The sequence below is a fragment of the Scophthalmus maximus genome, chromosome 13 (genome assembly GCF_022379125.1).
Source record: "Scophthalmus maximus strain ysfricsl-2021 chromosome 13, ASM2237912v1, whole genome shotgun sequence".
Lineage (NCBI taxonomy): Eukaryota > Metazoa > Chordata > Actinopteri > Pleuronectiformes > Scophthalmidae > Scophthalmus > Scophthalmus maximus.
In genome coordinates, this window is record NC_061527.1 from 3,704,086 (window position 1) to 3,724,761 (window position 20,676).

Here is a 20,676-nt window from a genome sequence, read left to right on the forward strand (position 1 = left end):
AAATACATTTTGCTGGTATCTCTGCATTCTAAGACACAACCCAAAGATTATATAGATTGAAAAATGATCTATTATCATATGGTCAGATATGTTGGTCCTTTATATCCATTTCATAATGACATCATTATGGCATTATTACAATATTATAAAGTGACCATGTCCTCATTTGGGTATATAAAGGGCACGCAGGGTTAACATCGCCGCTCCAATGCTTTCCTTGTTACAGCTCGTGGTGATACAGTATCCTCATTTGATTCACTTATTTTCAAAAATCAGTGACGAATGTTCTGAGGAATGGGTTTGTGCAATTAAAGTGTCTCCAGTGTCACACAAACAAGTTCAGTTCAAAAGCTGAAAAACAAAAAGCCATATTGAGAAATAAAGGCAACCCCTGCATTGCTTAACAGCAACCTTCATTTCTGATAGTCTCCAAACTGAGCTGGCATCTGCATTATTTTCGTTGCCCCCCCCCCCCCAGCCTTTTTGGCAGCAGTTTTCACAAGGTCAACATCAGACATGCACGTCGAACTGGGTTTTTAAGGAAAGGACGTTTAGTTTCTCGTCTTCTGAAAGAATGATCACCCTTTTTGATCAAGGGTCATACCTGCAAGCTGCTTTGATTTTGTTTTATTTTGTATTTACTTAGATTGGATGAGTCTGAGCAGACTTGATGAAATGCAGCGAATTTTGTTTGCTCAATTGATTTCTGCAAATGATTCACAGGAAAGAGAGAAATAAATAAATAAATAAACCTTTACGGGAATACTTTTTTGCTCAATGACTCCTTAACTGACTACATAAAGGGATGAAACCACTGAAGCAAATATTGCATTGTTTTAACATTGTAGTATTAAATTGTTCCTTAACTAAATCTATGCTTCATTGAAGTTACTCCGCAGTATAAAACAAATGTCATATGTATATTGGCATGTAACATAAGGGAATACTTCCTGGAGTTTGCAAGCTTATGTAAGGGGATCCAGTGTATCAGGCTCTGTGTGTGTGTGTGTGTGTGTGTGTGTGTGTGTGAGTGTGTGTGTGTGTGTGTGTGTGTGTGTGTGTGTGCGCGTGCGTGTGTGTGCGAGCTCACTTCACTTACTTTCCTGTGAGCCTGAGATTACATTTGGCGACAGGAACTGAGTTGCGCAAATCATTGAGCAACCTCTTTTTTCTTTTCTTTTTTTTTCTGCCTCATTTCTTTCTGTGTATACTAGTGTTTCAGTCTCCGGTTTCTACTTCTGTCTGGCAGTTCTGGGTAATGAAGAAAAAATGCATTTAATAACTGGAAGCTGTGTCCTCTTTTTGTGGATACGTGCACTGACCTCCGAGAAAATTGCAGGTAAGACCACGAAGTTCATGTGATTTGTTTTATTTGATTCATTCCTTGATATTTAGTTGTCGGGCATTTGAGCAGTTGTATCTGTTTCCATCCATGTCACAGATTGTACACTCGACCAGTTTGTAAAAGGACCCTTGTATGATTCAAATTTTGACACAACCGATCTGGAGGCCAGCTACCCTGCTGGAAAACAACTACGAGTGAGCTGCAACATTGGTTTCAGTGGTTTTTTCAAACTGCTCTGTGTTGAGGGTGAATGGCATCCTAGAGGCACGAAATGTCAAGGTAAATTATCATCTTTTATTAAAATAATACTTACTCTGCTATTGTGTGTTTGAATTGTATTCTATAGTTATCGCTGTTCCACAGCACGTGATATTATATCCAACAAAATACAGTTTGCTGTTATTGAATAGAATTTCTCATTACTGTACGTCACTGCAGTATTTTCACAAATTTTCTATTTCATTCATTTGTCTTAAGCGAGATCATGTGGTCATCCCGGGGATGCGCAGTTTGCAGAGTTTCATCTGGAGAAGGGAGAGGATTTTGTCTTTGGGTCACAAGTTGCATACACCTGCCACAAGGGGTATGGAAATATTTATAATCATGAATTGATACTGTTGTTTCTTATATATATTTTGTGTTATTATACTGTATCCCTGTCCTTTACCCCTGCATAACAGGATGCGCAATTTGAATTTGGAGACATTTCCATGATCTTTGATTTTTTAACTTGTTTCAGTTATCAAATGGTCAGTCGCACAAACTACCGACGCTGCATGGCAGGAGGCTGGGATGGAGTTGTTCCTGTATGTGAAGGTTAGAGCTGAAATAAAGAATCTTATTCACACAAAGTGGGGGAATTTTACCCAATCTGAGTTTACTTCTTTGAGTAAAATAATTAAATGACTAATCTCTTAGCTGCATATATTTCCATACATGTGAAATTTTTTTCGCTCATCCAATTTATTTTCCGCCATCATGTTTTCCCTTTCCAGCCCAACAGTGCCCTGTGATTCATGTGAGCAATAATGTTCAGGTGGTCGGGGACCCGGAGGAGGCATCCTATGGCAACGTAGTTCAATTTAGCTGCAAGTCCAGCAGTGAAGTCCTCATTGGGTCGCAAGAGGTCTATTGTAACGAATTTGGAGAGTGGAGTGGCGAAGCTCCAAAATGCAAAGGTACAGCGGTCTGAAAAGAAGAAGTGAGAGGGAAAGGGGGAAAGAGGAAGTAAGGAACAAACTCCGGCCTGCATAATATTTGGCAATTCCACCAAATGTTTCTTCTGTTCTGTCTTACATTCGTCCTATAGCCAGACAAAATATGAAACTGTTTATCTGTAAAATGCCCATCCTGAGTTTGAAAGTAAGTTCTCGAATATGAATTAACATATGTACAACACGTAAGGATGAATTGAAAGTCTATACCCTCCTCCTGTTTCATTTTAAAGTATTTCCAGTGGTTGTTTTTTCACCGAATCAAGTAAGTCGTGGTTACCATTGATCTGGTTTTCATGAACAAACATTGTAGTTATATTCATGCTTGTGTGTTATTTTGCAACAGCGATAAATTGTCTGGTGCCTGTGATCGAAAATGGCTACGTGCCTGGAAATATCCAAGAGTACAAAGAACATGAAATCCTGCATTTTGTGTGCGATTGGGGATTCAAGCCTACTCAGGGCAGACCTTCAAAATGCACAAAACTAGGAATAAGAGCAGAGTGGAGCCCCACGCCTGACTGTGAATGTACGTAGGGATTCAGAAACCAACATTTCATGATACATATCACCCATGGTTGTCCCGTTACTGCAAACTAACTTGCTTAATCTCCAAACAAATTTCAGTGATAAAATGTAAACTGTCAATCCCGCGACTCGAAGGAACCAGGTATGAACCTGCAAACAGGAACGTGTTTTCAGTCGGTGACACAATAAGAGTAAGATGTGGAGAGAGGTACTGGATTTCTGACCCCCGGCAAACCTCTGCACAAACTACGTGCAAAGATGACGGAGAGTGGACTGTCGAACCGGTATGCAAAGGTATAAAAGTCTGTACTTTGTGGTGGTTCATCAACACATTGAAGGTCTTTTATTGATTACCTGAGATAAACAAGTCTCTCTCTTATTGTAGAGGTTACGTGCATCAATCGACGAGATTCACGTGTGAATCGGTGGAGTGTCTATTGGGGACAACGGTTAACACAGGGTGTGACTGTAAGTTACACATGTTATCCGGGCTACAAGCGCACGAATGACGCCACCACAGCCACATGCACCAGAGATGGGTGGTCACCAGATCCACTCTGTGAAGGTACTGTTGAGTTGTGTCCACGTCATTAATGTTCATTTTCTATCCATATTTATAAATGTGTTCAAGGGGCGTTTGGTCCAGTTAGGACTGATTGCTTAACTCTAATGGTTTTCCAAAAAGAACTCCGGGAAACCATGCAGCTAAGCTCTGGAACTTAATCAGAAACTAAAAGCCCCTTTTCCCACTCAATACACTCTATCCATTATGTGTTCAATCTCTGGTGTTCATTGCTATTTGCCCTAGTGACCCTAAACACAAATAAAAATGTGCAAATGATTGCCTGGCACTCCACATTCCTGAACTTACCTACAACATTAATACAGAAATTACTGATTGTAATCAAACTCAAAAAGACACAACCTCAGGTACCATATTTAACAAGCATCAAGCAAACTGAAAATGAAAATAAAATGCATTGACCGCCACTGTAATGCGAACCTAACAGTCTAATGGCCAGAACAACAAGGAAGGGGTGTGGACATGTTTCTAATATTTACTTTAGGTTCAAGTGAACCACTTACAATTTTTTGAGGGGAATTAATTTCACCTGCATGAGGCATCATACCCATACCCTTTTTTTTTCTTCGGTAATTTAGTGTTCACAAAAATATTGTGCATTTTGTAACAGCCATTTGTGTATTTGTACAGTCACACTTTTTTTATACTACTGACAGTAAATGTGTAAAATAGTAACAGATTTTTCTTTTCCTTTTTTCAGAAATCACATGCGACAGACGGGAGATCCAGAACACTGTTATTGTCAACCACAAAGACAAATACCATCATAATGAAAAGGCCAATTACGTCTGCAACAATGGTTATAAAGGAAGTTTTCATCTCAACTGTAGGGAAAATGGTTGGAATGGATATTCACAATGTACAGGTGAGGAAAAACTGAACAAATTCAGTGGTTTTTTTCAGCCTTTTTATTTCTGATTTTAGATAAATATATTTCGATCGAATTGGTCTCGATTTAACAAATATTTCAGCTCCTATTTCAAATCCACTGACTTCTACATGACTTTGATCGACTACAACATATATGCTGTAGTTCATCGAAGTATACAGTATATTTCATAGTAACACAGTAAGGTATTACTGACTATAAAGATTTGCTCTTTCAACGCATTACTCGCAGAGAAATGAGGCATCATACCCTTGGACCCTTCATCCCTTGATCTGCATCCCTGACAACATTGCAACACCCCAAAATACACAGGCCTAAACTGAAATACACTCACGGTGCATAACCACTTTTTTTTTCTTCAGTAATTTATGGTTCACAAAAATCTTGTGCATTTTGTTGCATTTACTTTTGCTCAAAATAGCGGTAGCAAAAGCTTTGATGATTGTTGACTCAATAATTTGACATGGCCAGCAGTCATTTGTGTATTTGTACAGTTGCACTTTTTTTTTTTACTACTGACAGTAAATGTGTAAAATAGTAACAGATTTTTCTTTTCCTTTTTTCAGAAATCACATGCGACAGACGGGAGATCCAGAACACTGTTATTGTCAACCACAAGGACAAATACCGTTATAATGAAAAGGCCAATTACGTCTGCAACAATGGTTATGAAGGAAGTTTTCATCTCAACTGTAGGGAAGATGGTTGGATTGGACATTCACAATGTACAGGTGAGGAAAAACTGAACAAATTCAGTGTTTTTTTCAGCCTTTTTATTTCTGATTTTAGATAAATATATTTCGATCGAATTGGTCTCGATTTAACAAATATTTCAGCTCCTATTTCAAATCCACTGACTTCTACATGACTTTGATCGACTACAACATATATGCTGTAGTTGATCGAAGTATACAGTATATTTCATAGTAACACAGTAAGGTATTACTGACAATAAAGATTTGCTCTTTCAATGCATTACTCACAGTGAAATCATGTGAAAAACATGACATCAGCAACGCATACATTTTACGCAATGAGAAGAAAAGCTACCGCCACCATGAACGGGTCCAATACGCATGCAGGACCGGGGACGAGAGACGTTTTACTGTTGTCTGTGATAGAGGTGTTTGGACTGGAATTCAGAGCTGCACAGGTAAGAACGCACAACAAATACGGTTACGGAAAGTTACGACCAAAGTTCTAGTTGCAATAGAAACATTACAAAACAATGTGTTAGCAACACTGATATAAACTTGAGAGATTGCATGATTGGTTTGATTCATCACTGCGATCACATTAAGGATTAAACGTTTCATCTCCCACCCATGGTAGAAATTTGTGCTAAATGCTGACGCCATCATGCTAACATAAACCAAAAACGTTGACATGTTTATGTATAGTAGCAGGTTTCTTAGCCATGTTAACTATCTCAGTTTAATGTGTTCGCTTGCTCTGCGACTTATAAAGCTGAGGCTGATGGGAATGACCTTTTTTTCTTCTTCTTTTATTTAACATGTGCTTTCATTTTTAAGTTTGGCCCATGTCCAATCCACTAACATGGAAGAGGCGAGGTTACATCTTACACAGTAGATGAAAAGACGGGAGTAGATTTGCGCAATTATTCGCTTCACTCGCTGGAGTCGAAATGTTCGAACTCAAGCGAAATATTTGCGCGATGTCGGGAAACCCGACTAGCATTGAGAACCTCCCAAAGTTCGAAGGTACATATTTGCGGATTGTGTTTACCCGCGCAAGTCAACTCAAGTGATCCTGTGGCCAAACTCACGGGAGTAACGCCGCGCAAAGATTAATTTCACTTTGGGTGTGAACGCACCATAAGAATGTGTTATTCCTGACTGATGCTATATGTATGTAACTATTCATTCATTTTTTACAGATTGTCCAAGAGCTGAAGTTCCACATGGATTTGCCGTTGGCCCATACGGTGGCAAACTGTACTACACCTGTCATGACGGTTATAAGCTCGCCACCAAAGGCTGGTGGGGTGAAGCCACGTGTATTGGTACCGTGTGGTCTGGACTTGACCTTTGCATCGGTAATAGACACAAAATGTCTTATAGGCCTAGTTAAAACTAGCTTAAAGCAAATTTAGAGCAGTTTAGCGGTTTTCATGTACAGATGAACGGTGTTTCTATTCCTCATGAGCCCTGGCTTCCGGTAACCGTAAGTACTGTCACTTTAACAAACACGATTAACTCTGTTAGGAATTAACGTTTTTAACGTTTCCTCGCTGGTTTTTAATGAGTCTTTTTTTACTCATTACTCTTGAACTTGCTCAACAAAGTTAAATAGTGCAAGAAGAGGCAGTCAAGTCCACCATCAAAATCATATTGAAGCTGGTATTTTAAGATAAAATTGTTGTATAATGTTGCTTTAAGGCTAAAAGGTAATCCCCTAATACAACATTGTCTGTAAAAAAAAACCTGTTACATTGGTGTTCTCACCATTCAATGAGAGTGTGAACACACTCACATCATGTTAAAGTCCTCAAACATAAGACAACCCCCACTAAAAAAAAAACTAGAGAATATTGTCTTATATTTGGTAGTTTGCAAAGCCATAACATAAAACAAGGATATTAAATATTAAAGGCAGCAAATGCAACTTGCCTCATACAAAGCAAAACCCAAAATGACCCCAGCCACAGCATATTTTGGAATAAATGAGTGAATCTTGTGTTAGATCAGTTTTATTCAAACTCATAGAGTGGCAGCCCTGATGCAAAATGAGCTTTAACTGAGAAATATGATTTTTTTTTTTATAGAGCTTATATTTTTCATTGCTAACAATATACAAACCTAATTGCTTCTTATCGTATCTACTCTAGCGAACAGCAGCTGTGGAAGAGTGCCATTGATTCCTAATAGCAAGATGATATCTCTGCATAACTATGGAGAAGGCAAAAGCGTCCAGATTACCTGTCAGGGAGGATACACAGCTCAGGTGGATCGCTTCACGTGTATGGAGGGAAACTGGGACACAAACGGATTGTCACTCGACTCGATCTGCACGCGTGAGTCAGTCTTATTCCACCAGATGTAAGCATACGTAAAGGGATTACTGGGTGAAACCTTAATACTGTACATGTTTTCTTATCTTTTTCAGCTACTGTCGGACACTGCAGCCCCCCACCTAAGGTTGTAAATGCCATTGTTGTCACTGTGTATCAGAGCGAATACTTGTCTGGTTCTGAAGTAACCTATCAGTGCCGCTATAATTACACGATGGAGGGACAAGCCACCATTAAATGTGACGATGGGAACTGGCAGCAGAGGAACATCACGTGTACACGTACGTACATCGTTCATTTCACAAAGTCGGTCAGCAAAAGTTTTACTCCACCTCTAAAAGCCAGTCACGTAGCCGGCTGGGGTTATGAATATTTGGGGGATAAATTCAATTAAATTTTTCCATTTTTTTCAGCTATTTAACATGTTATAATGCGTCAAATTACTGACTTGTTCGGAAATATCAAAATATGCTAAAGACAACATAGGATTGATTCCCTATTGAGCTTTAAAACATTATCCAGAGAGTGGATAATTTATTTAGCAAAAATCATGGGGTAAGAATACAAAAGGAAAAATCCATACTCCTTGTTCATTGTATAAATTGGATTATAAAATTAAACCAACGCTAATTCAGCTTCAGCTCCGGGACAATTTTAAAAATGACTCTGTTGTGTATGTGAAAAATTAGAAAATATTTCAGATACACAAGATTATCGTCGACATAACATAAGAGATTGTAAAGGTATATTGCTACAGATGCACTGAGCTCAGAAAATATTGATCAAACAACTGTACCAGTGTGAATGGAAAGTTTTTAAAGTGCACCGTCCAAAATTAGCCAAGATAAAAAGGATGTCCTATTTAGTATCCTATATGAAATATTGTATTAGTTATATTGATATAATACATAATTTATCAGACTGAAAGAGGAAAATAGGACAGTTCAACTTAATCGAGAGAAAAAAATAAATTACATCAGCAGCAGCAAAACTTGAAGAATGACCACATGCCTTATTGATATCACACAATACAAAGGCACCTGTCCTTTATATTTGTCAGCTCAGAGTTAAACAAAAATAACTTTGCTTACTTGCAAAAACCAGTTGAAATTACATAGAACTGGCATCATGATTTACACCCACTGTAAAATGCAAAAATGTGATATTGAAAACAGATCTTTCTCCCCCACAGCTCCCACTCTGGAACAGTGATGCTCATTTCAACGAGGTCCAAAGAAGACCCAGTGAAAATGGCCCCAGAAAATGACCTTTCTATGGTCTTCCTGTATTTTTACGTGCATTATTCACACAGACGTCATCCTAATGACACAATAAACGATTCTGGTACATATACTTGTTGAATAAAAGAGCTTATACATTATAAAGGCTTTATTTGGTGGTTTTATTTTTTATTCTGAAACCCAGGAGAGTGTGTGTGTGTATTATAGTTATTATCGTAGGTTTTATCTAACCATAAAATATTATATATATGTTTTAATTTAAGGACGATTTCAATAACCTAGAATGTTTTTTCAGGGCAGGAAAGAGCCAAAATTAAAAAACTAATTATAGCAAGTGCACAACAAAGATTTTTTTTCCTTAATTCTAGCAAAGCTGTAGTAGTAGAACCTTTAGTTGAGAGGATTTTTGATGAACACATAATACACTGCAGTGACTCAATGTTCGGGTTTTATCAGGTTAATTCTAGGTTTTTTGACTTAAATGAGAAGTTGAGGGTTAGAATGTGCGTTCAGCATGTGGAGGGAGGCTAAAGACAAATGTAGGTCAACACACTGTCCTCCAATGACGAAAGGCCGAGTGACGGTGACATGTTGTTTTTTAACCATAAATCAAATCTGGAATTTCCTAAGCAGCGTTGCCCAAGCGATGTATTTTAGAGTATTAATCATTCAAGTGTAAATAAACGATGTAGTAAAAAAACAAAAAACAATCGTCTTCACTGATCAAAATGGACTTTGTACCGTGGTTGCACCACTATTGCCTCACGCCACATTGACTGTGTTAGTCAAACAGGACAGAAATGTTTTACTCATCAGCACATATTGGAAATCACATCAGACATTGTGCTTAAAAATTCTATATCGACTCTCTTAATGCTGGTGTGTGTGTGTGTGTGTGTGTGTGTGTGCGAGACACAGATTGTTGAATGAGGTTTCTCTCTTGAAACGTGTCTAGACCAAACTATCACTATTTGATTCATCACAAATGCCGAGTCTGATGAATTCCTCCCAAATGTAGTTATTCTATTATTATTTGTCCTTTATTTTACCAGGAAGGTCCCATCGAGATACAATATCTCTTCTTCCAGGGAGTCCTGGTCAAGACGGCAGCAAGTGAAAATGAAAAGTTCCATACACAGAACAGAGTCAGACGACATTTACACATAAAAACACGTAAAAGCATCGAAAGCAACGCTCTATGAAGACTGAGTTGAGAAGATTTTTAAGCGTGTCTGTAGAGGGCAAGGAGTCCCCAGTTTGAAAGGTTTCGCATCTCATTCCACGCATGTGGAGTCAGTGGAGAGTCCAAACTTAATTCTTTCCGGCTTAAGTGGAGTATATGACAGGGAACTGAAGGATCTATAAATTGATCCTTATTGCGTAAAAAGAGACTCGTCTTTGAGCTCATCTGGAGTTTTCCGTAACGTTTGCGGCGTGAGCAGCGTGGGCTCTTCTCTTGTGCCCCCCTCCGCCACGCGGTGACCCCCCGCTGCTCCCTGAGGGCTGCGACAGGGGGACAGACCCACAGGAACGAGTGTGGCTCAGAAGACCGTTTGGCCTCAGGTTGGACTCTGCACAGCTGCTCGCGGAAAAATGCGACTGTCTCTACTACTTGTGTTTCTGCAGCTGTGGGGCGGCGTGGAAGTTTCTTCAGCGCAGGACGGTAAGACGGACTTTCTGGGAAGAAGCACCGAGGTGTCACGATTGAAACCCTGGGATCGTGCGTGGTTCGTTCTTTTCACAGCACGAGGGCTCGTCTTCCATGGAAATTGATTGTTTAGAATTTTTGCTATATCATATATATTGTTGCACACGTTTCTCTGAATTGTATCCTTATCCAGCTTTTTCTCGAGATACAGGTTGTTCACATATGTCTCTGAACACTGGCACACTGTTGTGAAGAAAGAGTCCAATGTCCTCTTTCTTGGTGTCGTTTGGTTCGTTCGTCAGCATGTTCAAAGATCCCAGATGTCCCTCACGCCTCCGTGTCGGACGAAACCAACAGGGCCGAGTACCCAGAGGGACACCTGATACACTTCACATGTGAAACTGGTTACATATCAGGTCTCACCATCAGATATGTATGCACAAGCGCTGGCTGGGTGGCAGTCCATGACGGAAAGTGCTACTGTGAGTTTGGTGAAATCCTTTTCTTCCTCTTTATGCTGTTGCGATACTGTAGTGATGTGTACACGGCGGATCATGTGGCTGGATGAAGATGATACGACAAACATGGAAACCTGTAGATGCTGGGATTCTCTTCAACTCTAGACGTTGGTTTGAGGGAAAGACTGTAAATGAGTGAGAATTGTTTCCTTTTTTTTCTACTTCAGAGTAGGTTGACTGATTGTAGTTTTCTGAAAATAAATGTATGTGTCACTTTAAAGAAGACAAGGTTACTGTGATTAATCAAATGATTGCTCAAAGGAATTAAAAGAAGAAAAAAAAACGACATTATGTTGCTGACAACAGTTTCTAGTAATTAGACATAAAGCTGCTTCTCCACCACGACAAAGCGACAACATGGCTGCTGCACACGTGACTGTTATGATCTAGAGAACCTAGTAGGGACAAAATGACCCTCAGAAAATATATATGTTTTTAAACTGTTAATGACCCTTTTCTTTTTGTCCCCCCCAGTAAAGCCATGCCAACTTCCTGATGACACACCCAATGGCCATTATCAGCTTACCCATGGGGACGACTTTGTTTTTGGATCAACTATCAAATACTTTTGTAATGAAGGGTACGTGGATCCAGAAGGATTTATGGGAACTATAGCCGTAGCATGATTGTGTGTGTGTGTGTGTGTGTGTTTATTTGAGGATCTGGCTCTGCCCCGTTTCTTCTGGTTGATGATGTCGACTTGTGCTGGGCCTTTTTCGTCTGACAATGTGAAGCTTTGACTCTGTTCTTTGCAGATATCACATGGTGAGCAAGGATGACACGCGGACCTGTTTGCTGGACAAATGGACCAATCACGTACCGATATGTGATCGTGAGTCACCGCAACAGCTGAGCGTCAGCTATGTCGGTCAATCGCTGTCAACTATAAAGCCCCAGTGTGTAATTTTTCTGGCGGCATCTGGTGGTGATTTTACCAACCGCAACCAACTGAGCTCCTGACAGGGGACACTTTATGGCGGTGCACCGCTGACTCCGTTTCCGGCAGCGCTAGAAATTCAACGCGAACGTATTCAACACGACGTAACAAACATGGCGACTCACAGGGAGGTCGTGTCCACCTCACGGAACTATATTTAACTCATTCAGAGTTGACGATAAAACATCGGTTCTTTGTTGCAGGTGATTATACACATATGATCACATAGTTATGGACGATATATTAATATGTTCCTGTGAATAAGTTCTTTCAAAATATTACACACTGTAGCTTTAAAGCTTCGCTGGAAAGTTGTTTTTTAAATCTGTCTTTGCACAAAGGAATATTCTATGATAAAATGGACTCGTCAGCGTCTCGGTTGACAGAGATGTGAAGTGGGCGGAGCTCTTTTAGGCTCCCATGGTTCCACAGTAAAGAAAAATCTCCTGGTTGAACAATTGGTAGGGGAAAATATATATATATATATTACTTTCTTTACAAAGGGGAAAAAGGTACAAGCCTGTGAATGAAAATCTGTGGCGTGAAGGCTTTTAACAAAAAACATCCAATCATGATGTTCTGCGAATGGCGACACACGATTTTGTTAAAGTGCAGCTGAGCGGTCCAAGGTGCTGGGATCTGGGGGCGTGTGTTCAAATCCTGCCGTTGCTCTCGACTTTCCTCAATTTCCCTTGGGATCAATAATATCAACGTACCTTTCTAATGGATGAATTGGATTTGAACCCGCGCCCTCTCATTTGCGTCTCCTCCATGACGTGCCTGCTGAGGCTCATGGGCATTGTAGTATGTTGACCTGTCCATCATCCCAAAATGACGTGCAAAGCCTGATTTGTCAGAAACTAAGCAGAGAGAAAAAGTATAGCAGGGTCCTCCTCTTTTTCTCTCCGTTACAACTCCACTTTGGGATTTTGGTTGATGAAAGCAGCTTATTCATATATTTTTTCATCACTGTTATTATTATTGCCTCAGTGACCTGACTGACTGTGTTTGTGTTCACTCAGCTCTGAGCTGTGACCCCCCGCCCGACGATGCGGAGATCACAGTCCAAGGTTTACCACAGAACGACGATCCCGTTCTTCCCGACCGCTTCCTCACGTTCAGCTGCGACGGTCCCGGGAAACAGCTGAACGGCAGTTCGAGGCTGATATGTGGGAATGACGGACAGTGGGACAAACCATTCCCCTCTTGTGAAGGTACAACTTAAAAGATAATGTTGCAATGCTCTGTAATGACCGCAGACAATGGTGTAATGGTGACATTAACCCTTGTCCACTGAACCTTACAGAATTCCTAATTTGATCATCTTTTTTTTTTAATTCTTCACAGACATCTCTTGTAAAGCTGACGAGATGGATCCTAATCTCCGCGCTGACGGATTGCTACGAGAACATGGAAAAATGAAGATCGGACATAGAATAATATTCCACTGTGAGGATGGGTACAGCCTGGAAGGGGCTGAACAGATTCAGTGTTTACAAACTGGGCAGTGGAACGTCCCCTTTCCAACTTGCATAGGTATACCCACACTTTTTATTTGCATATTTATGTTAACGCATCTTTTTAGGGCAAATTCATGAGGGTAGCAAAAACACATTACAATTAAAAAGGGGAAAACTTCAAAATATATTGAGTTCACTCTGCCAAAGTGTGACAACGAGTCAAAGCTAAAGTGGAATAATAAAAATGTTTTTATCATGTGAGCCGTCTCCCCTCAGGAACCTGTATGTACAACAGTTAAACCTGGTTAATACACAAGTAGCCACTTCACTGACTGTATATAGAGTTGGACGACGTGTCTCCACTTCCTCCCGCTATACAGCGCTGAAACCAAAAGATCCCAGATTTGGGCGTTGCCATCTTGCACCGGTGACATCACTGACATCAGAGTCTGCGCAGGAGAGATCGTGTGGAGTGGAGCCTGAGCAATCACTCGTCAGTCTCTGTCGTCAATCCTGACATTTTACCACAATTTATAGCATCGAATGAACAATTCAAACTAAACTTACCGGAAAAATGATCAACGATCGTCGTCACGTCACGTCTGCGGACATGGAGGAGGCGGGGTTCGTGACATATACTGCAGCCAGCCACCAGGGGGGGCGATGTAGATGTTTTGGCTTCACTTCACTTTCGGAGGCCGTCACGTCGTCCGTCCTAGGAGCAGGGGAACAAAAAAAAGACAAGCTGTTCAAACAACGCCACCGACGCTGATTGTCATCTCTAAAATTGACATAGCGATTGCAAAGAGTTGCCCGTTTACACGTGCAGCAGATGTGGCCACGGCCTTAGCGTTCATTTGCAGCTGTGTGTTTCTGGCCGCCTACAATATTCACATCCCTTCTTGCTCTGTTTTTGGTCTCCACCAACCGCTCAGGGAAATAGGAGTTCATCTGACAAACGCCTCCCTACATGCCCACCAGCTTGTCTCTAACTGTGCCTGCCTGCCGCTTGGTGCTGAGCGGGTGGTGCCCCCCCCCCCCCCCCCCCCCCTTTAGAGCGTTTTAGCGCAAGCGTTTAGCGGACCAAAACTGTAAAACTGCAGGCTGAAAACTGAAAACAATGTCCACCACCACCACCACAATGACCCTTTCACATACAAGCAATCATGTGATCCGTTGTTGAAATGTAATTGTGATTATAGGTCAGTTATTAAGAAAATAAATATCTAGGTTTAGTATACTTTCATATTGACAAAGATGTTGGTCCAATTTCCGAGTGTTTAAAATTGTATTCTCTTTGTCAAAACAGAAAAATGCAAAGTCACAGAAGTACCATTCAAAGTACACATCGACACATATGTACCAGGTCATCAACTGACAAAAGGACAGAAGCTGAGGTTCTCTTGCAGCCTGCGTAGTCACATTCTTCGGGGGAAGGCGGAAGTTGAATGTTTGGCAGGTGGACAGTGGAGTGACCCCTTTCCGACGTGTGGAGGTAAGAGGATCGTCCGTGTTCTCCTAGTGCCTTCTTTGAGGAAACGATGGGGAAAAGGGGACTAATTGCCTCGCGATCTCAGAGGAACTGCTTGGCCATGTTTTTACCATGAGTGTTGCAAGCGCAAACAGCTGTGGAGCAACTTGTTTGCGCCGTGAAACAATTCATGCTGAAACGATTATGTCCGGATGCAGTGGTCTGTGAAGTCACGTTAGTCACAGTTAGCCCAGCTGTTTACGTGAGAGGAGGATGCCAATGTGACTTCTATATTTCTGTTATCTTTATTTTTGCCACTGCCTTTCATTAAACAAAGTATCAATGCATTTCTTGCACTGCACTGCAACTTTTATCCCCCGTCTTAATCTGCTCTTTTGAATTATTGTATTTTAATGTGATTTCATGTGTTCCTTCCCAGTGCTCTTAATGTTGCATGTAAATCACTTTGAATTGCCTTGTTGTTGAAATGTGCTTTACAAAGATACTTGCCGTTTTTTATAATAGATATTCCTAGTGTTTGTGTTTGTTTGAGCTTTCCGCGAAGTGAGCCAATTTTATTACTTTGTAATTTGCGTTTGAATACTGACATGTATGACAGTGCACGCTGAACACTGAATGCCATCTGCACACGTTAATACCAGGGGTAAATGTTGTCATAAAAGAGTTGACACATATGGACTTCTATGAAAAATTAGGCACAACTTGTATTTTTGTGATTGTCAACCAGAACGTTACTGCAAAATCTCGCAAAACTGCGGCTCACTGTGACGGACCAGCTGCTCTCGGTGAAAATGTCTTTTAAAATTTTAAAAAGAGTGACACCTAAGCGTGTTCTCTCTCTGTCATCGCCCACATTCTTTCAGCTCCACTGGGTTGTGGGAAACCGCCGTCTCTCGCAGACGGCGACACCAAGGAGAGTACTCAGCACAGGTACAGTCACAACGACAAGGTCGAACACATCTGTCAGCCGTACTACGTCATGCGGGGCGGGCCCTTCAAAACATGCAGGAACGGGGAGTGGACTGGAGACATCACGTGCATCCGTAAGTCACGAACGCATTTATATTTTGTTTTGCTTTGCATTCTGTGGGCATTTTTTTTGTTGTTGCATATAATCAAGTCATTTTAAATTCTAGTATATGCAGAAGATTAATGTTAAAGTCCCCTTCCACTCAACAAAGTTTCTGTCCTCTAAAATGTCTGACGTTGACTACAGGGACTTGTATCTGAGCACATGTTATCACTATAGAGGTGTTTTCACATTCCTCTCCTGGAGGAGGAGATTTTATGTTTCACTTCTCTGCAATTTGAAATTGAAACGAATCCTGGCCAAGCTACGTGAAAGAAAGTCACAAATACAGAAAACCGATCGTTGTCGAATATGCAAATCTGAGGCAAAGAAACCGGAAACTTCCAGTGCAGCGTCATGAGAGGACGGCAGGTGTGTCGGCGGACAGTTACCGTTAGCATTAGCAGTTAGCGTCCACGAGAGGACGGCAGGTTTGTCGGCGGACAGTTAGCGTTAGCATTCGCTGTTAGCGTCCACGAGAGGACGGCAGGTGTGTCGGCGTACAGTTGGCGTTAGCATTAGTAGTTAGCGTCCACGAGAGGACGGCAGGTGTGTCGGCGGACAGTTGGCGTTAGCATTCGCAGTTAGCGTCCACGAGAGGACGGCAGGTGTGTCGGCGTACAGTTGGCATTAGCATTAGCAGTTAGCGTCCACGAGAGGACGGCACGTGTGTCGGCGGACAGTTGGCGTTAGCATTCACAGTTAGCGTTCACGAGAGGACGGCAGGTGTGTCGGCGGACAGTTGGCGTTAGCATTAGTAGTTAGCGTCCACGAGAGAACGGCAGGTTTGTCGGCGGACAGTTAGCGTTAGCATTCACAGTTAGCGTCCACGAGAGGACGGCAGGTGGGTCGGCGGACAGTTGGCGTTAGCATTAGCAATTAGCGTCCACGAGAGGACGGCAGGTTTGTCGGCGGACAGTTGGCGTTAGCATTAGCAGTTAGCGTCCACGAGAGAACGGCAGGTGTGTCGGCGGACAGTTAGCGTTAGCATTAGCAATTGGTGAAAGTTTTATGGCTGAATCTCTCCAATGTCGCCGCTCAGCCATCTTGTTGCGCACATTCTTCCACTGGTTGACCTAGCGCGGGCAGCTGTGGTGGGCGGGGCCTGTGTTATTTGCATATCATGAATATTCATAGTCTCAGAATTCCTCAGTGAGGGCGAGAGAGTGGACGGTTTCCAGCCTCATTTCAGAGTTGTTGTTTTTAAAACATTTTTGGGGGTGAACAATGTTAAACAAAAGGCATAGCAGATTATTTTTATATATACTTCAAAACGTGACTGGAGGGGTTCTTTAACATATTGATTATATAGTGTTATATTACACATTGCAGTCATTAGACATCAAAACATGAAGGTAAAGAACAGGAAACAATGCATCAGAAACTGTGCTGACACAATTGCACATCTCCGCTCCACAAAACCAAACGCCGTAACTAAACAACGTGTTTGATGAAAATTAGAGCGAGAATCTGACTTTTCAGCATCTGTTCCCCTTTTACAAACATATCTGTCTCTGCTTTGATAACAGTGAAATGTGTGTGTTCTGGTCTGAGTAAGTAACTGTGGATCGCATACTTAAATTAAATTCTTTGTGACGTGCAGAATGTGCAGTATCTGCACTTATATTAGTTCAATCTGAAAAAGGCTACCTTCCCATCTGTTTCACTGTTTGCAGACTGTGAACCACATGTTGAGTATCGTGATGCATTTAGTTTTCTCTAACTGACACAAGCGGTAGTTATGCACGGGGGTCTGATGTACAGTAAGACACGGTTTGCTGTGTATTGTCTTTTGCAGGACCCTGCACCGTGGACAGAGAAGCCATGAACAAACGGAACATTTCATTCAGATATAGCCGTTACGATAAGCTGTATGCAACCCACGATGAAGAAATCGAGTTCAGGTGCAACAGAGGAAGACCGGTCGGCAGGGTGGCAATGCGTCAGAGGTGTGACGACGGAGCGATGGAGCTGCCCTCCTGCTATTAGAGGACGTTTAGTCGAATTTAACATGGGCCGTCATGAGCCGAGAGTCCCCCATCGATCCACTCGTGTCCAGATCCAGTGTCCTGTGTGATGTGTCGTTTTAATAAAACACTTCTGCTCTGTGAAAAATGTTTTTTCTGTGTGTCACACTTAAAAATCGTTTCTTGCCCAAAAAGCCTGAAGAAAAGCAAATAAATCCACATTCCCCACATGGTGACGTCCGATGGAACCGTTTCAAAATGCACCATGATGTCGGCAACATGTGGGAATCATCACTCGACCCCGCCGAGCAAATTAGAAGAACCCAAAAATGAAATGATCATTCAGATGAAAGCTGCACATGTCCCGGTCGCTGCCTCGTGGATTATTTCGCAAAGTCAAGTCCACAAAGTGACACAACACTTGTAAACAAACATGTGACGAAAGGACGGAGTTTAACAGAAACGGTACAAGGACAAGTTCATCCTGTAAAAGAATAAATAAAAAGGCTGCTGCATCAACACAATATCACTTGCTCCTGTGATTCGGTCACACGCTTTAAATGTCGGCGAGCGGCCGGGGGACGCACACTCTGCTCAACATGGGTCGAAGGAGCGCGCGCTGGACTTCCATCCTTCTGCTTCTCCACCTGTTGGGGAGCGTGGCGGTGACTTCATCACAGAGCGGTGAGAAGGATAGATTTTTTTAATATGCTGAAGTCAACCATGTCTCTACACATCTCCTAAAAACCGCCGTTTGCGTTCTGCAAACAGTGAAAGCATTGTTGGCAAAGGTAAATGAGGAGTTTCTTAAACGCTGGATTTTTAATTCCTTTTTTTTTGTGTGTGCAGATATGCCAATAACTATCGTAAACGTATCGCCGTTTGCACAGAAACAATAAAGAACAATTATCAACGTCGGGTGTAAACGCAAAGACAAAAACACAATGAATATTGCAGTGACGCTGTCGTGAAAGTAAAAACACATTATTGACACTGAAAACAAAATGCTACGTTAACATCGCCCCCGTGTGGCCACAACAGACGGGAGATATTTGTGGGTAAGTTCAGTGATTATTGCCAAAAAAGCCTAAGATCATCATATTCAATACATACATCTGTGTTTTGGAATCTGCTACTCAGATGATTGAACAGCTTAAATACTTATATATATATATATATATATATATATATATGTGTGTGTGTGTTTACTTTTTTTAAACCCCTTTTGTTCGTAGCTTTAACTCGTTGGCAACTTTGGAAGCAATGTTCTTGAAAGCGACGGATGAGCCGGACGCGGTTGAGCGTATTCGACCGCACTATGTACAGCGCCTCGAGACAACGTACGTTGTGATTTGGCGCAATACAGACGGAATTGAATTGAAGTGAAAGACGAGTGATCGGACGACATCGTGAGCTCAACGTGTCCCGATGCAGATCGAGTCTCAATGCAAACGCGGCGACAAATGTGGTCAAAAAGAAATGTAAAAAAGATCCATGTGTACAGACTCCGACTAGAAAAAGACTCCGACGTGGAGTGAAACTGGACCTCGCCGTCAATTGCCTACTTTTTCTTTCAGCGCCTCTGGATTGTGGGAGACCGCCGACTCTCGCAGACGGCGACACCAAGGAAAGTTCTCAGTTCAGTTACCGACACAACGACAGGGTGGAACACGTGTGTCAGTCGTACTACGTCATGCAGGGCGGGCCCTTCAGAACGTGCATCAACGGGGAGTGGACTGGAGACATCACGTGCCTCAGTAAGTCACGATCGCTTCCATGTATTTTTCTGTGTTGCATTCTGGGGATTCTTTCTTTTTTTTGCATAGATTCAAGTCATTTGAATTTCTAGTACATGCACGTCTGCTACGTGCAAACGCCAGAAGATCAATGTTCACATATTGATGATACTGTGTTATATTACACGTTGCTGTCATTAAAACATGAAGGTAAAGAACAGGGAACGGGCAACAACGCGCGAGAAACTGTGCCGACCCAATTGCACGTCTCCGCAAAAACCAAACGCCGTGTTTGGAGAAAATTTGAGCATCTGTTTCCCCCTTTTACAAAATAAAATATCTGTCTCTGTTACCGACATGTTGAGTATTGTGTGATGCATTTAGTACAACACCGTTCCCTGTGTATTGTCTTTTGCAGAACCCTGCACCGTGGACAGAGAAGCCATGAACGATCGCAATATTACATTCAGATATGGCCGTTACAATAAGCTGTATGCAAACCACGATGACCATGTGGCGTTCAGGTGCACCAGAGGAAGGACGGTCGGCAGCGTGGCAATGCGTCAGAGGTGCGACGACGGAGTGATGGAGCTGCCCTCCTGCATTTAGAGGACGTTTGGTTTAGTTGAATCCAACATGAGCCGTCAGTCATCCGTCGCTCCACTCGTGTCCAGATCCAGTGTCCTGTGTGATGTGTCACTTTATTAAAACACTTCTGCTCTGTGAAAAATGTTTTTCTGTTTGTCACATCTTGAGAGGAGGAGATGTCGAGTGTTCTGGGAAAAAAACCCTCTTAAAATGCATTTTCAACTGTCTGTGAGTTCAGAGTATAGGTCACTGTCTTTGATTTAAAATCCCGTTTTGTAACAAATAACCCGAACGCAATATGTAATAAATTATTACATAATAATAATAATAAATTGTATTTGTCTGCGCCTTTCAAAAAAACCCCAAGGAAACCTACAAAAAAACAAAAAAAAGATTAAAAAAACATTAATAAAAGCACAACAAATGCATT

The 20,676-nt window shown here is 41.7% G+C and overlaps 1 protein-coding gene across 1 annotated transcript; it reads left to right on the forward strand.

Annotated features, from left to right (window-relative positions):
* The first annotated feature begins 1,114 nt into the window (after positions 1 to 1,114).
* LOC118318093 (complement factor H) lies at positions 1,115 to 20,388 on the forward strand. The gene is made up of 26 exons (XM_047336894.1): positions 1,115 to 1,339; positions 1,442 to 1,624; positions 1,823 to 1,928; positions 2,085 to 2,161; positions 2,341 to 2,523; positions 2,906 to 3,088; positions 3,187 to 3,381; positions 3,473 to 3,652; positions 4,371 to 4,535; positions 5,126 to 5,290; positions 5,545 to 5,712; positions 6,457 to 6,615; positions 7,408 to 7,593; positions 7,686 to 7,871; positions 10,333 to 10,494; positions 10,782 to 10,961; positions 11,472 to 11,577; positions 11,753 to 11,829; positions 12,957 to 13,148; positions 13,282 to 13,470; positions 14,704 to 14,889; positions 15,750 to 15,929; positions 17,754 to 17,938; positions 18,483 to 18,606; positions 19,500 to 19,679; positions 20,077 to 20,388. The coding sequence occupies exons 1-26, from the start codon at positions 1,270 to 1,272 to the stop codon at positions 20,265 to 20,267; spliced, it is 4,158 nt and encodes a 1,385-aa protein (XP_047192850.1). The 5' UTR covers positions 1,115 to 1,269; the 3' UTR covers positions 20,268 to 20,388.
* Positions 20,389 to 20,676: the final 288 nt, after the last annotated feature.